At 41.1% G+C, this 15,320-nt stretch overlaps 1 protein-coding gene across 3 annotated transcripts in view; it reads right to left on the reverse strand.

The window, feature by feature from the left end:
- The window catches only part of VAMP4 (vesicle associated membrane protein 4), a 28,939-nt gene extending 25,538 nt beyond the window's left edge, over positions 1-3,401 (reverse strand). Inside the window, exons 1-2 of one of the 3 annotated variants that reach the window (XM_065884622.1) lie at positions 3,235-3,401; positions 315-434 (exon numbers count right to left, since the gene is read on the reverse strand). In XM_065884622.1, coding sequence (XP_065740694.1) covers positions 315-380 — 66 coding nt within the window. In that variant the 5' untranslated portion in view covers positions 381-434; positions 3,235-3,401. Of the gene's footprint in view, positions 1-314; positions 435-1,983; positions 2,265-3,234 lie in introns of those variants that run through there. The other 2 variants (XM_065884632.1, XM_065884642.1) reach the window with 2 other exon arrangements.
- Positions 3,402-15,320: the final 11,919 nt, after the last annotated feature.

The following is a 15,320-nucleotide window of genomic DNA, read 5'->3' on the forward strand; positions in this document are numbered from 1 at the left end:
GCTTTGTAAAATCTGAAAAATTCTGAGGAACTCCAACCACATTTGGCTCCAGAGTACTAAATAAGATATTGTGTATTTGTACAAAATTCCCTTTGAAAGACTAGAAAGAAGCTGGGAACATAATTTGGTCAATAATGGAAATAGAATTTGGTTGAGTCCCAATCTAAGTAACATATATTTTTTAATGTTTACTATGAAGAAAACAAATAGGATTCGAATATAGCCATAAATATTAGATTATTCTAAAACAAATTATTTACAAAGGAAAGATATTTTGAATCTTTCTTTTTTAAAGATTAAGATTCTGAACTTACCCTTTCACTTTTCACAGAACCAGTGACATCATCATCATTTAGGTGGCGCTTAAACTTGGGAGGCATCTTTTTTAGTGAAGAAGTACTCTTCTACTTCTCAGCAGAATAAGTCTTCACCACCTTAAGGAGAAAATAAATTTCATCAGATTTGAGACTTTGGGGTATAAGCTAAAGTACTGAAAACAGCGTACAAGGCCCTATATGGTGGGGCCCCTCCACTTCTCTAACTGCAGCTGCTCCCTCTCACCTGCTCCACTCCAGTGACCCTGGCCTCCAAGCTAGGCCTCAATACACAACAGTTAAAAAGAGAAGATGGAGGTAACTTTTAGAGAACACGTGGGGGAAATTAGCGAAAATATTTTTATAAAATCAAAGAGCAGCTTGTACAGGAGACGGGGAAAATTAGCAGGTTGTCCCCTTGCAAGTGAGACATCAAATGCTTAAAGATTTTAACTTGGAGTCAGAAGATGGCAGAACACTTCTAATTCTCTCACTTTTAGGGAGTTGCTTAAACAATGATTCTGTTTCCTCATCTGTAAAATAGTGATTTCTAGCCTTCTGCATGGAGTTGGGATGGTCAAATCAGATTAATACACACATGCAAAAACATTCTGTCAATTACAATGTCCTGTTCTAATGCATAACACTAGGTGCTCCAAGAAAAGGGGTAAGTTTGGAAAGTACTGGGTTAAACAAAGCCAGGTTTTTTGTTTTTTTGGTTTGCTACAGAAAGTCTCACAGTCTTTTATATACTAATTTGCATTATGATTTTCCAGGAAAATGCTTGAATACGCAACATATTCAAAATTTTCTTGAGAAAAAGCTGACAAGCAAATACGAGTTTTCAGCATCTTGGACTAGAAGATGGATGAATAATAAGAATAGCTAAGGTGTACTGAATGTTCTACTATGTGTCAGGCACTATGCTCAGCGATTTACACATATTTTCTTTTACTCATTACAACACTCCTTCAAAGTAAACACAAAGAAACTAAGAGAAAACTAAGGCTTGGTAAAAGATAAGTAACTAATAGTGTTAGTCACTCTACTGATTGAAATATCAGAAACATAGGCCTAAATTATTAATGGCTGTGCATGATCCATTTTAATATTTATCCAATTAGTTGTCTATCAGGTTATACAGTTCTGTTCTAGAAAGACCACTTCCCTGTAACAATCCAGCAGTCCTCTTTCCCTTTCCACGAGAACCTCTAAGATTTTTAAGTGTAATTAGACATTTGTTGGTTAATATCATACACTTAAAAAAGAATAAGCCCAGTTTCATAAACAAAATAAAGTAAAATTTTAAGTTGACTTCCCATCAAAACAAATTGATACACTTGTCTTTGATAAGAAATGATTTTCCAAACCAGAAACTTAACCACTTGTAACAAAAACCAAATACTTGCTACCTAAGTAACAGCTCTAGAGTTCTTCATTCTACAATATTTCTGTCACGTACATCCGGCATCTGACCCATTTTATTCCTCATACTTTGATTTCAGAATAATTCATTCATGCAGAAATGTTACAGAATGCATGGAGAAACAGATGACAAAGGAAGCAACTGAAGAACTAGAACTGTTAATAATACCTGTATTTTATTTATATTTTAAACCCTACAAAGGGTCTGCTTCAATATCCAAAAGCAAATAACAGGCCAACTTACATAACATCTTTATGAAATATACAGTAAAGCTACAAGTTTAATGATGAGCAAACCCAAATTCAGGTCCCATAATCCAAGAAGCAGCTTCATGAAGGCAAGAAGTCACTGTCTGACAAACATAAAAGCCATCAGCAAAGCAGCAGGCAGATTAATTAACTGTGCTTGAGGAAGCACAGGGTAAATGATGGTATTTGCACCAAATGACTAGTAGAAATAAACAATGCTCAGAAATTAGATTTATACATATTCTACCTAAGAGTTCTCCTGTACAAAATACATATGAATTCAGGTGTTTGTGTCTAGGTATATATGTAAATAAGAGAACCTTCATGATGTATTTCAACATCACCAATACATTTTTAAAATGTCACATCACCATACGCTTCTTATGCCATCATCATACGTTTACAATTTCATGTATGTATTTTTTGAAGAGGCAGTACGTTCTGAATTCAATGGCTTTACAAGTAATAAACTTCTAACCTGTTGTTTAGCAAATGTTGGCTTCTATTTTGCTTTATGCAAACAACAAGCACACCAACCCCCCTAGTATTTCATTTCACAAAAAGCTTGAATCTGGGCAGAGGCTTCCCTTTTCCCAGCCTGCGTTCCCTTTCTGACTCCTCTTCCTCATCTCTCATCAGCAGTCTTGGTTGGTGCAGTTTCACGGAAATAAGTGACTTGGATGGACACAGCCTGGAGATGTTATTCACAAAACCTGTCAAAGTGTAATGATTCACCTCACCTTCCGGTCATTATAAACACAGCGGGGTTGGTGCTCTCTCTCCCAAACCTTTTCATGGTGAAACAAATCCATCCCTCCAGCAAGCAGCTCCGTTCACACCCCCCACCTCCCACCCCATCTGTCGCACCAGGCCACGTCCCCTGACATCTCCTAACTCTAGTCCTTTCTGTCCCAAGATCCCCACTCGCAGTCCGGGCTGCCTCCCACTCTTCTCCAATCTTCCCCAGCCCCGCCACTATTCTCTTCCCATTTCCCCAGAGCACCCTACAATTTCCATTCGTCTCCCCCTTAACCGCTCCCCATCGCACACCCCTGTCCTGGTCGCCCTTCCTCTGGGAACCCCCGGTCCGACCCCAGCCTTTTCCCACTCTGGGCTCCCTCCACTGCCCCCGAGGCCGGTCCCCCTGCCCGACGCGGACGTTGGGGGCGGCGGGGCAGGGACTTCGTCTCCGTTTCCTTTCTCCGCACATTACCCCTTCCCGTCGGGAACAGGCGGGCGGCCGTACCTGAGTCTCCCGGGGAGCTCCGGGCAGCTCTCCGGGGATGGGCAGGACTGGGCGGGCGGAGGAAGGAGTGGGAAGCGGAGGAAGAAAGCGGGGAGGTGGAAGACAGTAGGCGCGGACCCGGCGCCTGCCGCTCCGCCGCAGCTGCACCCCCGCTCATCGAGCCGCTCGGCGCTCCGCAGCCTGGCGCCAGGCGGAGGGAGCGGGTCCAGGCCGCAGAGATCGTCGAGGGAGTCGATTCCCCCCTCCGCTCTCTACCTAGAGGCCCTAGCGGACGCGAAGTTTGGATCCCCGGGATGATTTTGTGCTTTAAGGGAGGAACAACAGCCGCGGGCTCCTGAGGTCCCAAGCGCAGGTCGGAAGTTCAGGGGAGGTGGTGGAAGCTCTGAGAAGTCACGCAGGGTGGGGCGCCTTAGGGCTTGCTCCTGGCAGGGGTTGATGAGGCCTTAATAACGTGGTGCTTTGTGCCTGGTCCATTCCCCGGGCTAAGGAAGCCTAGCAGAAAAATGAGGATGGCTCGAAGCCTGACGACCGGCTTCAGCTCGTCTTGGGCCTTTCCTGAAGTGAGGAGATGTGTCTGATCCCTTGTTTATAGCATCAGAGTTAGACTGATGAGAGATCTTCAGGAGAGAGATCTTCAGGGTTACTAATCCAGGCTCTTTATTTTAGACATTAGGAATCTCTCGTCCAAAGAGATTTACTTGACGTTGCACAGCTAGTTGGACAGGTTTGGGACAAGGACTCATTCTTTCCCCTGTATGCAGTAGAGTTCTAACCTAAAATAACCGGATCCAGACACCAGGCAGACACCAGAGCCTTCAGATTTCAGGTGGGAATTCACTCTTGCACGTCCATTCCACTGTTCTCTTGACACCGCCTACCTCCCCTCCCCCCAAGTTAGTAGCATATTTAAGCCTGCAGTGGCTGGGCATAGTAATCCGAAACAATTCCAGTTTCGTTTTTGCTTTCTCTTGTTTGTCTTATTTATCCATTCCTCCCACACACGCCCCAGCTGGATTGTTTTATCATTTTTTTCCTATCAATTTTTTTGCTACACGTCATTTCTACTAAATATCTTTGGGTCCTTTGTTTAATACAATGTTTTGATTTAGTGCATATTTAAGCCAAACAAACACTAATTGAATGATACCTTGGCTAGGGCAATGACTCTCAAGTTAATTACATAGAGTCGAACCACCTGGAAAGCTTTAGAAATGGATGCCCCCGCACTACTCTGAGATTCTGATTTAATTGGCCTGGGATGTTGAGAAACAGTAAGCCATAGGTTGTCAATTGAAGCTTCTGAAAGCCTGATGTTAGACTCGCTCATCATCTGTGACTCCACTACTCGGATCCAGGTTGACTTGGACTGAAATAGTCCACCTGGAAGGGAAGTTGCTTATAGTATGTTTCTCTGCTTGGGCATGATGATGAGACTACCCATCCACAGATAACCCAGAAGTTTTTTGGTTTGTGTTTTCCTGTCCACAGTTGACTTTATATCTGCATATCTGCTTGCTATGGCTGCTTCCCTGCATTGGTGCCTCAGCCAGTTAGAGCTTTAGCCAGTTACAGCCTCTGCCCTTCTTACAGAACAACTTAAGGCAATATGATTATTGAGCTGTACTGGCATGTCATTGCATAGCTTGCATGAATAAACCATTCTTTTTGGTTTTTTTAACCATAGTTCTTTAGTTCTGCCAAATATTTTGGTATAATTGGTTTGGGGAGGGCTAATGCAAGCCTCACCCTTTAATCACCTGAACAAAGTCTCTGACTATCCCCAACATTTCTGAAAGCTTAGAAAATGTCCTTTTACAGTTAATATGAATCAGATATGCCAGTTATCCTGAAAGAATATAAATAGCACTGGACGTAAAGTCAGAATGGGGTTCCAGTCTCACCAATTTGAATTATTTGATTATCTCCTACCCTATTTTCTCTTTCTTAAGCTCCAATTATTCAGATGTTGGTCCTCTAATTTAATTATTTCTCTTCCAATTTTAGACCTTCACCCTTAGTGGGGCCTAATATCCTCCTCGCCAGAGATCCTTTGTTCTTTCTTTTCAGAGATCCTTTCTTCGAAGACTAAATCTCTGGACTTCTGATTGATTCTTAAATAGGCTTTCTATTATTCCTTCTGTTTTTAGCCCACACCATGCTCAGAAGTATCTGGTGCTTTCAATTCCCTTATGTGGGGTTTAGCTGTGTGAATTAGGTTGCTTCATAACCTGCTTAGGATTCCTGTCTCTCAAGTTGGCTAAGATAATTGCCACTGATTCATATACTTTCCAGGTTTCAATATTTTGTTGCTGTTATCTTCTCTCCTATGAGGCAGAAAAAAAATACAAATCAGTTATAAGCCTGTGAACAATTGTTCAGCATCAGTCAAAATGTAAATAAAAATAAACAATGAAATATCATTTTTAATCTACAATGACTGGGAAGGAAGGAGTTAAGCAGCAGATCTAAAATCAGTGCTCTCCCTTTAGAGGGAAATACTTCTAGGAGAGCAAGCAAGCATGCAAATCTTAAAAGTATGGTAATAACAGACTTCCTGGCTACAAACTAGTATTTACTAGCAGGAGAGTTTGTATCTATGGAATTCCTTTAGCAAGATGTCCTTGGGCTGGGATTGATTATAGAGACCAATTGTTGATCAGTTAATTTAAAAAGTCAGTTAAAGCAATAGGTCATAAAAATGGCAGATATACTTTAACTTTTAAATTTTTGACTCAAATGTGTAATTATACATTCACTCACTAATCTTTGAAGTAGGGCTAAGACCTTTTATCTGAGCCTGAATCTGTTTGTTGGAGCACCTCATTGTTTTTATTATAAATTACTTTGTTTACATTTTCTTTTTCTTCAAAGCAGAGCAAGAACTTAAAGACACATTTGAAGCAATTTGATTGCCAAGTCAATCTAGATTTTGTACAATTTTTTTCCAAAGTTTTACAGATTTTTCTTACCCATATCTTGTTCTATAGTAATTTATTTGTTGTTCACCTTCATCAATTTAGTTTTCATGGAAACAACTTTTTATTGGTATTTCATTGGTTTGAATGTTTAAATTCCATAAGTATAATAAGAGGCATAAATATTTTAGGTTACAAATACAAATTGACTCTTTTGCGGTAGGCGGGCCTCTCGCTGCTGTGGCCTCTCCCATTGCGGAGCACAGGCTCCGGACGCGCAGGCTCAGCCGCTCCACGGCATGTGGTATTCTCCCGGATCGGGGCACAAACCCGTATCCCCTGCATCGGCAGGCGGACTCTCAACCACTGCGCCACCAGGGAAGCCCCAAATTGACTCTTGATAAGCATACAGCTCACCTGTTTTGGTGAGGAAGTACACAGGTATATCATATAGCTAACCTGTTAGCCTCTAACCTGTTAGTGCTCAGAGGGCCTTGGTGTTATGTAAATATAATTAGCTCGTTTTACTTTTGATTTTGAAAGAATCTCAGACTTACCAAAGAATAAATACAAAGAGCTCTTGCAAACACTTTATTCAGATTCACTGGTTAACATTTTCTGATGCCAGGCTCCATTCCTCATTGAATTTCATGGCTCACAGTGTGAATAATACTGAAAGAGTTCAGCCCAATCTCTCTCTCCTAGTAGAAGAAGGAACAGAGGGCCAGAAAGTATACTCGACTTAACTCAAGGGGGTTGTTAACATTTCACTTCATTTGCTTTATTCTCTCCCCACCTCTTTCCCCACCTAAGTATTTAAAAGTTACATAATCATGCATCCTTACCCCTAAATACTTCAGTGGCTATTCCTAAGAACAAGAACATTCTCTTCATAACTATGATTCAATTTTCAAATTCAGAAAATTTAACATTGATACAATGCTATTTTCTAATAAAGTTTCCATATTCAAAGTTTGCCAATAGTGCCAGTTGTGTCCTTTGTGGCAACAGTGAGTAGAGTTCACAGAGAGAATGTACAATAATGAGTAACAGAGCAAGTGGGTTAAGTGGAGTCTGGTTTTTAAAGATAGACTCTACGGTAGTTTAATTTTTGTTAAAAAATATGTAATAAAATGGAATGTCCCCTATGCTTTCCTCATGGAATGTTAGATCTAACATTATAATATAGACTCATAGAGATGCTTTGTTCCTCTCCTAACTTCTTGTTTATTGATGTGACATGTTATAAGCATTTTATCTCAGAGAAGTTGCCTCCCACAAAGATGGCAACAACAGAGACCTGTGTAGTAATATGCTCTAATTGTATTATAAATTTATTTGCTACTTCTCTGAAAGTTAAACATGGCTACCACTTATTAAATGCCCATTTTGTTAAACACTATGTTCAGTGATTAGCATATGTTATTTCAGCACAACAACCCTCTGATAACAAGTATCATTTTTTTCATTTTATCAATGTGGAAACCAAGGCTTTGAGATGAATTATGTAATTTGTCCAAGGTAAAAGTATGGTAAAATTGGGCACATTAGTAAATATTGCAGAGCTATAAGTTTAAATTAAGATGAGATAAATATTTTATTGAAATGGGTTGCATGCTTTGCCCTTAAAATAGAAATTAGACAATTTATTCTTAAAGTATGGTAAAGGTGGAATCTGTCAGGCTTAATGTCTTGTGATGATCTTTTTTTTTTTTTTTTTTTGTGGTACGCGGGCCTCTCACTGTTGTGGCCTCTCCCGTTGCGGAGCACAGGCTCCGGACGCGCAGGCTCAGTGGCCATGGCTCACGGGCCCAGCCGCTCTGCGGCATGTGGGATCTTCCCGGACCGGGGCACGAACCTGCGTCCCCTGCATCGGCAGGCGGACCCTCAACCACTGCGCCACCAGGGAAGCCCCTCTTGCGATGATCTTATATGACTAAGGAGGCTTTAGTCTGTTGAAGGTCAAACACAACTTTAATTTCTTGCTGAAGATAGTAATATTAATCTTGGGTGTTATATCAAAGTGAATAAATTCATCTATCAGCTATGTGACAAGTATTCTGTTAAAGTCTGGTGATATAAAGATGGTAAACAGTGTTTTTTGTCCTCCAAGAACCCACATTCTTACATAGAAACACAAGATTCAGCAACTATTGAAAACTGAGTAAAGTTAATTATAGATTCAAGTGAACAATGGAATATATACTTATATGTACACACACATATATGGATATCTTAGCAAATAGAATTGCCTAAGGTGAACTGTAATATCAAAACTGAATTACTTGTAGGAGTCTAACAGTAAATTAAAACCACAAATGGAATCAAGCAGACATGCTGATACACCTCAGGACAAGCAAGAGGAGGAATCCATTACTATTCCCAGGTACGAAGAGGCAAGAGAAGGGTCAACAGAACAAAGCAAGAGCCACAGTTGTAGGAGAGGGGCTATCTGGCAGGAGCCATGGTCCTAGATAGAGGAATCTTAGCCATTGCTAAGACAGCTCTGACCTATTCGCCTCCCACTTCTCTTGCCAACTAAGTGAACCCCATGGAAAGACAAAAGGAAGGTGATAAAGTCTGCCCCTTCCCTTAAATGCACTTTTTGGGGAAAGTGTTTTAGCATTCCCAGAGCATGGGAATCCTCAGCTTCAACTATTAGCTCTATGAAGAAGAATCCAAAGAAGAGTGTATATAAGGAAAAAAAGCAGAATTTAGGAGAATGTCTGTGTTTAGGGGTGAGAGGATGAGGGGTGTTCAATAAGAAGTGGCCAGAGCAGTACACAGAAAAACAGTAGAGACAGGACAGTGTAAAAGAAGGAGGAATGGTCATTAGCACCAAAGACTTCAGAGAAATTGGGGGTGGGGAGGGAGTGGGGAGGGGGCAGGGGTGGGGGGAATGAAGGCTAGAAAAAGCCATCAGATTTGTTGACTCGCAGACCACTATTGATCTTCAGGAAGTGTTTCAGTAACGTTGTGGAAGTGGAAGCCATATTGTAAGAGTTGAGTTTTAGGGGAAATGCAGATTATATATTCCTCTTTCAAGGAATTCAGTTGTAAGGAGAAGTTGCAACTCAAAGCAGCAATAGGGTTAAGGTACCATCAGAAATAACTATGTTATATTTAGGAATGGGGAATAAGGAGCCAGTGTGAGAATGAGATTGAAAATGCAAATCAAAAAAAGAAAAAACACCAACGGACATTGGAGTGATATCTCTGAAGAGGTGGGGGATCAGTGTTGGAGAGTAGCAGAGGGGAGTTCTGGGCAAGATGGAGAGAGAATACCTTCTTGCAGGCAAGGGGGAAAGAAGTGACTGATGATGAAGATAAAGAGATTTTGAAATGGAAAAGAGAGAAGTTAAGGAAACTCATAGACTCAAAATGATCAGTAAAAGGCAAGCAAGGTCTTATGTGAAGGGTCAAGAAAGCAGTGTTGGAGTTGGAAGCTTAAAGAAAATGGAGATGGTTTGGAATAGCTGCTTTAACCATGGTGAAATGGTGAACAAAAGGAAATTCTCAGCAGCTGTGAAAATCAGGCTAGAATCGTGATTTTGACTGCTCCTTTAAATCAAGGACTCTGTCTTAGATTCCTTCTTATCCTCCATGGTACCTTGCACAGAGCAAGCACACAATAAATATTTATTGATGATTCTAATTTTTAAAGTTTGCTTTTGAATGAGAAGAAAAGACAAGAGAAAAAAGAAAATAAGGGAAGTGAAAGCATGAGAGAATGTTTTATATTGCCAGTGCGTGGGATTCCTAGAAGCACTTTGCCTGCTTACTGACCTTCACAAAGTCACTTACTTTCAATAGTACTGGTTTCATTTCCCAGGCAGCAAAAGAATGAGTAATCTCCACCTCCTATTGTCTTCCAAGAATATCACAAGCTCTTAGTAAAATAATATTTACATATTCTTTTGTTCACTTTATAAACAAGATAATATACAATTTCTCCATTTTTAAAGATTTCCTGCTCTTTTGTCTGTACTGTTTTATTATTATTAAAAGTTAGCTAGTGAGAGTTTGGCCTATTGCCATTGATTTTCTTTTGGCATTTCAAGAAAACAGAAGTGAGAAAAAAGACTATGAAAAATGGGCTTCCCTGGTGGCGCAGTGGTTGAGAGTCTGCCTGCCGATGCAGGGAATGCAGGTTCGTGCCCCGGTCCGGGAAGATCCCACTATGCCGCGGAGCGGCTAGGCCTGTGAGCCAAGGCCGCTGAGCCCGCACGTCTGGAGCCCGCACGTCCGGAGCCTGTGCTCTGCAACGGGAGAAGGCCACAACAGTGAGAGGCCCGCGTACTGCAAAACAAAACAAAACAAAAAGTATGAAAAATGAAAATTTGTGACTTACAAAAATAAAATGAAGAAAGGAAACAGAGGCAATTTGATTCCAAGTCTAATTAGTCAATATCACTGTCTTTAAGTATTTAAATAAATGTTTATGTTGGGATTCCACAGTCATTTCACCTTATCAGTTTACCTGAAGTGCACTTTAATTTCATAATCTGGACTTCCCTGGTGGCACAGTCATTAAGAATCTGCCTGCCAATGCAGGGGACACGGGTTCAAGCCCTGGTCCGGGAAGATCCCACATGCCGCAGAGCAACTACCCACATGTCGCGGAACAACTAAGCCTGCGTGCCACGACTACTAAGCCTGGGCTCTAAGCCCGCGAGCCACAACTACTGAAGCCCGCGTGCCTAGAGCCCGTGTTCCACAACAAGAAAAGTCACCACAATGAGAGGCACGTGCACTGCAACAAAGACTAGCCCCTGATCTCTGCAAGTAGAGAAAGCCCACATGCAGCAATGAAGACCCAGTGCAGCCAAAAATAAATTAAAAAAAAAATCATAATCTATTTCTAGGAGGCACTCTTTGTATTTTACTCATAAAGTGTAAACAAGCAAAATGCTTTAATTTAAAAAAAAATGTTAACTGGAAAACACCTTTCTAAGTCATCCATAGCTTGCTGTATCAAGCTTGCTGTATAGTTTTTCCCTATGTTGTAGTAGATCACGTCTCTTTTAATAATTAATAATAGAACAGTTTTCCTTCCGGCTCTGGTTATGTTGTTATTTTGAGTTTATTAAGCATCCAACTCTCCCCCACTTTAAAAGAAAAACAATTATTTAACCAGAAAACTTCATAGCATCTTTTCTGTGACTCTGAATTCATCATGTTAGCTTACATTACAGTGAATGCCTCAATGTCAGGCAGGTCCAGGTCTGAACCATGGCATATGAGATTAACTGCGGGAAATCTAACTGGCCTCAAGCTCAATGACAACCATCCCTATGGAATAATTTTAAGAAAAGTTTTTGGCAATAACCGTGCTGCCTTTCTCCCTCAATCCTTTACAGATAAATAACAAGTTTTGCAACTATTTTCTAAAATGTCATGGTAGTAAATTTAATAATGTACCTGTGCTTAGAATTATTTTGAGAGAATTCTTGAGGAAGTTTTTGTGACCAAAGAACTCATCATTATGTTTTGAAACTTGTTTACTGCAACACAGTTCTAAGAGTATATTCCTGAAGAAAAATGTGTGTTTACATTTTAAAAGTTTTTCTTTTTTTTTAAACGTGTGCACAAATCCTTTGAGTCTGCACTAGATCTCAGGGTTCCGGCACTGACACAGGGCTCCAGAGATGCAACTGAGTCACATCCCGAGCCTGTGTCAGCATCTGTGTGCACAGACATATTTCCCTACCTGCTCTTGATTTTCAGGCTACTCTTGATTTCAGTTATTGTATTTTTTGGTTCCAGAATTTCCATTAAAAATAGATCTAATTCCCTGGGGAAATTCTCTATTTTTTTTTATCATATTTTAAAAATATTTTAATCAAAGTCCTTGTCTGCTAATCTAATACCAGAATTACTGGTTTCTATTATCTATTTTTTTCTTGGATTTTGGTGATATGACTCTTATCTCTTGGTATACCTAATAGCTTTTAATATTCATTTGATATTGACTATTGAATATAAAATAACCAAGTATGAAAAATTGAGTAGAGGGAATTCCCTGGCCATCCAGCGGTTAGGACTGCGCTTTCACTGCTAAGGGTGTGGGTTCAATCCCTGATGGGAGAACTAAGATTCCACAAGCTGCACGGTGTAGCAAAAAAAAGAAAAAAAATTGAGTATAAGAAAGAACATCTATGTGATGTTATCCCTCTCCAAAGTGGAGTCACTCTCATCTCTGCTGGATAGATAAAGATGCTAAGCAGAAAGCTTCTGAAAAACAGTGATTTTCTCATCCTAACCTCCCACCCCAAGTAGCTTCAGCATTCAGCAAAATTTTGTGGGGAAACCATCTGTGTCGCTCAGTTATTCACTCTTCCCTTCTCCCTGAAACCCTGGCTCTCCAAGATTTCAGCTTTGTCTCTTCAGTCCTGTGAGAACCCAAAATGTAAGTGCTTTGTTTGTTTTGTTCCCCAACAATGACCCTTGACCCAGGCGAAGCCCCGATGCTCAGCATCTTGCCTTGTACCCAGAATCTATAAGCACCTCCAGCTGGCAAAGGAAAAAGCTCACCATTTTGCAGTTCCTCCTCTGGAATCTTGGTTCCTCTAGTCTTGTTGCTCCAACAGCTCTTGGATTGCTTTATAGAGATGCTTTTGGTACTTATCTGGCTTTTCCATTTATTCCTAGAGGGAGATTTGGTGTGGCTCAATTTACTCTGTCAGACCTGAAAGTAGAACTACATTCAAGCTACTCTTAAACTACTATAAAGAGATAAGCTCACTTGCAGTGACTACACAAGAAAATGGGAGGGAGGGGTTTCTGAAAGGGAGAGTTTCTTAAGTCCTCCCACATACAAGCGGGTAGTTAGAGTGCATTACTTATTATAGGTTCTGGCTGGGTGGTGAGCCAGAGTGAGAAGATCCTGGTTTCTTCAGGCAATGAAGGCACATTCAATCAGCATCGTTTATTCAGAAATACTTGGGTCAGCTCCCGTTTGCCCACATATTACAGAGTTGGTAGAAAGAAAAGTAGGGTCTCCTTTTACTTTATATTTCTCTTTATATATAGGCTGTATCTAAACCTTTTTATGCATGATACATACACATTCATCATTCCTATTTTCCTTTATTACAGCAGTGAATTATTCGTTTTTCATTTTTAATCTTTTTTTTAAGCAAAGAAATGATCACATCCTCTGTTCTCACTCATTTCAAAGCCTATAACACAATCCATAAAGTTGGTCTCAGAGTCACAGTCACACTTCACTGACGTTGCAAATCACAAGGGCTCCATTATCATAGTTCCCTGCTTTAGGTTCTATGGTCACAAATGGCATATGAGCAGTTATTTACAAGGAATGAAATTATGTCATCAAAATACCTTGAATAGATACATTTCAAACTTTCTTCAGAGGATGAAAAAAAAGTGAAATAATAAATCTTTCCCTAACAATGTTTTTTAAAAATGTAGTCAAGTTTTCTCTATGGACTAAGCCGGCCTCTGTGGTTTATTCTTTACGTAATGATAGATTTAAGGCAGCACCAAAAGCACAGGAAAAATTCTCGTGACCACGAAGCATCCTTCATGGCCCTCCTATTAAGTGACAGGCACTGTGCATAAACATTATGTACCAAGAACCTTGGCAATCTAGTGAAATCTAGGAACCTCTTATTAAAATAATATCTCTAAATGCATCAAAATACAGAATTACAAAGGAAGGAAATTTATAATGCTATAAAATATTTTAAAAGACAATTTGTGATACACTAAGATATATTAACTCATTAAATAAAATCTAGCGCCAGGCCTAACATCTACCATGATTTTGAATTAGTAATAGCATAAACAATATTTCAAGATATCTATGGTTGTAATGTGATATAAAAATCTTAGTGATTCCTATCACTAGAACTGCTGAGGGTTTTGGGGGGGCTCCATTTATAGTTGAAGAAAATGCTAATATCTGTTAGAGATTACTGAAAATAAAGATGTAATTTCTTTCCCATTCAAGTTCACAGACCCTCTGAATTCTATCCATGGTCTTCAAGAGTTCCCTGATTTAAGTATTTCATCCTCTCTGCCAAACAGTGGATGGCCCCAAGGATACTATGAGGTTTCTTTCTTTTTTTTTTTAATTAATTTATTTTTTGGCTGCTTTGGGTCTTCGTTGCTGCGCACAGGCTTTCCCTAGTTTCAGTAAGCGGGGGCTACTCTTCATTGTGGTGCACGGGCTTCTCATTGCAGTGGCTTCTCTTGTTGCAGAGCATGAGCTCTAGGCGCACAGGCTTCAGTAGTTGTGGCTCACGGGCTTAGTTGCTCCACGGCATGTGGGATCTTCCCGGACCAGGGCTCGAACCTGTGTCCCCTGCATTGGCAGGCGGATTCTTAACCACTGCACCACCAGGGAAGTCCCAAGTACTACTTTCAGATGACATCCGAATGACAACCTGAGGAGGCCAATTACCAAAATGAGCCTTAAGTTTTGCACATTGTGCTTTGAGGCAAGGAGGAAGAGGGAGAGGATGCACTTCTGAATAACTGGTTGTTATTCTTTTCCCCTGAATTTCCGTGTTGTTACATTATTAACAGTGAAACCCTGGGAATTCTCTGGCAGTCCAGTGGTTAGGACTAGGCGCTCTCACTGCTGGGGTCCCAGCTTAAATCCCTGCTCGGGAAACTAAGATCCTGAAAGCTGAGCACAGCTAAGTGCTACTTTCCTCCAAATTAAACCTGAATTGTACAAGTAAAGTGGTTAAAGTAAGGCGGGGGTGGGGCGGGAGATGCAGAAGATAGAGCTGGGCTGGGCACCTTTCTTCTGCTATGGACTGGCTCTACTCATCCCTTGCCTCACTTCCTTCTAATCTACAAGTCTTCCTTTTCCGAGGCCCGCCTCCTCCAGTGTGCCCACCGCCGTCAGCGCTCAGACCTTATGTGGCTCGTGCTCAGAATGGGAGCTCAGAGACGAAAGGAACAAACAGCCTGGGGCCTGGGAGCTCTCTTCCAAGGCTGGAAAGCCCAGAGCTGAGAAGGCTGCCCCCGCTCGGTGCTCCGACGCAAGCCTGGGACCGGGACAGCCCAGCTCCCGCCCTGCCTCCGGCCCGCCCCGCCCCGGCTCACGTAAATAAAAGCGCGGCGCCTGCGACGAAGCCGCCGGCGTGAGGCGAGCGCGTTGCAGCCAATGACGTGCCAGGATGAAAATCACTGACC

This window comes from Phocoena phocoena, chromosome 1 (assembly GCF_963924675.1).
Source record: "Phocoena phocoena chromosome 1, mPhoPho1.1, whole genome shotgun sequence".
NCBI lineage: Eukaryota > Metazoa > Chordata > Mammalia > Artiodactyla > Phocoenidae > Phocoena > Phocoena phocoena.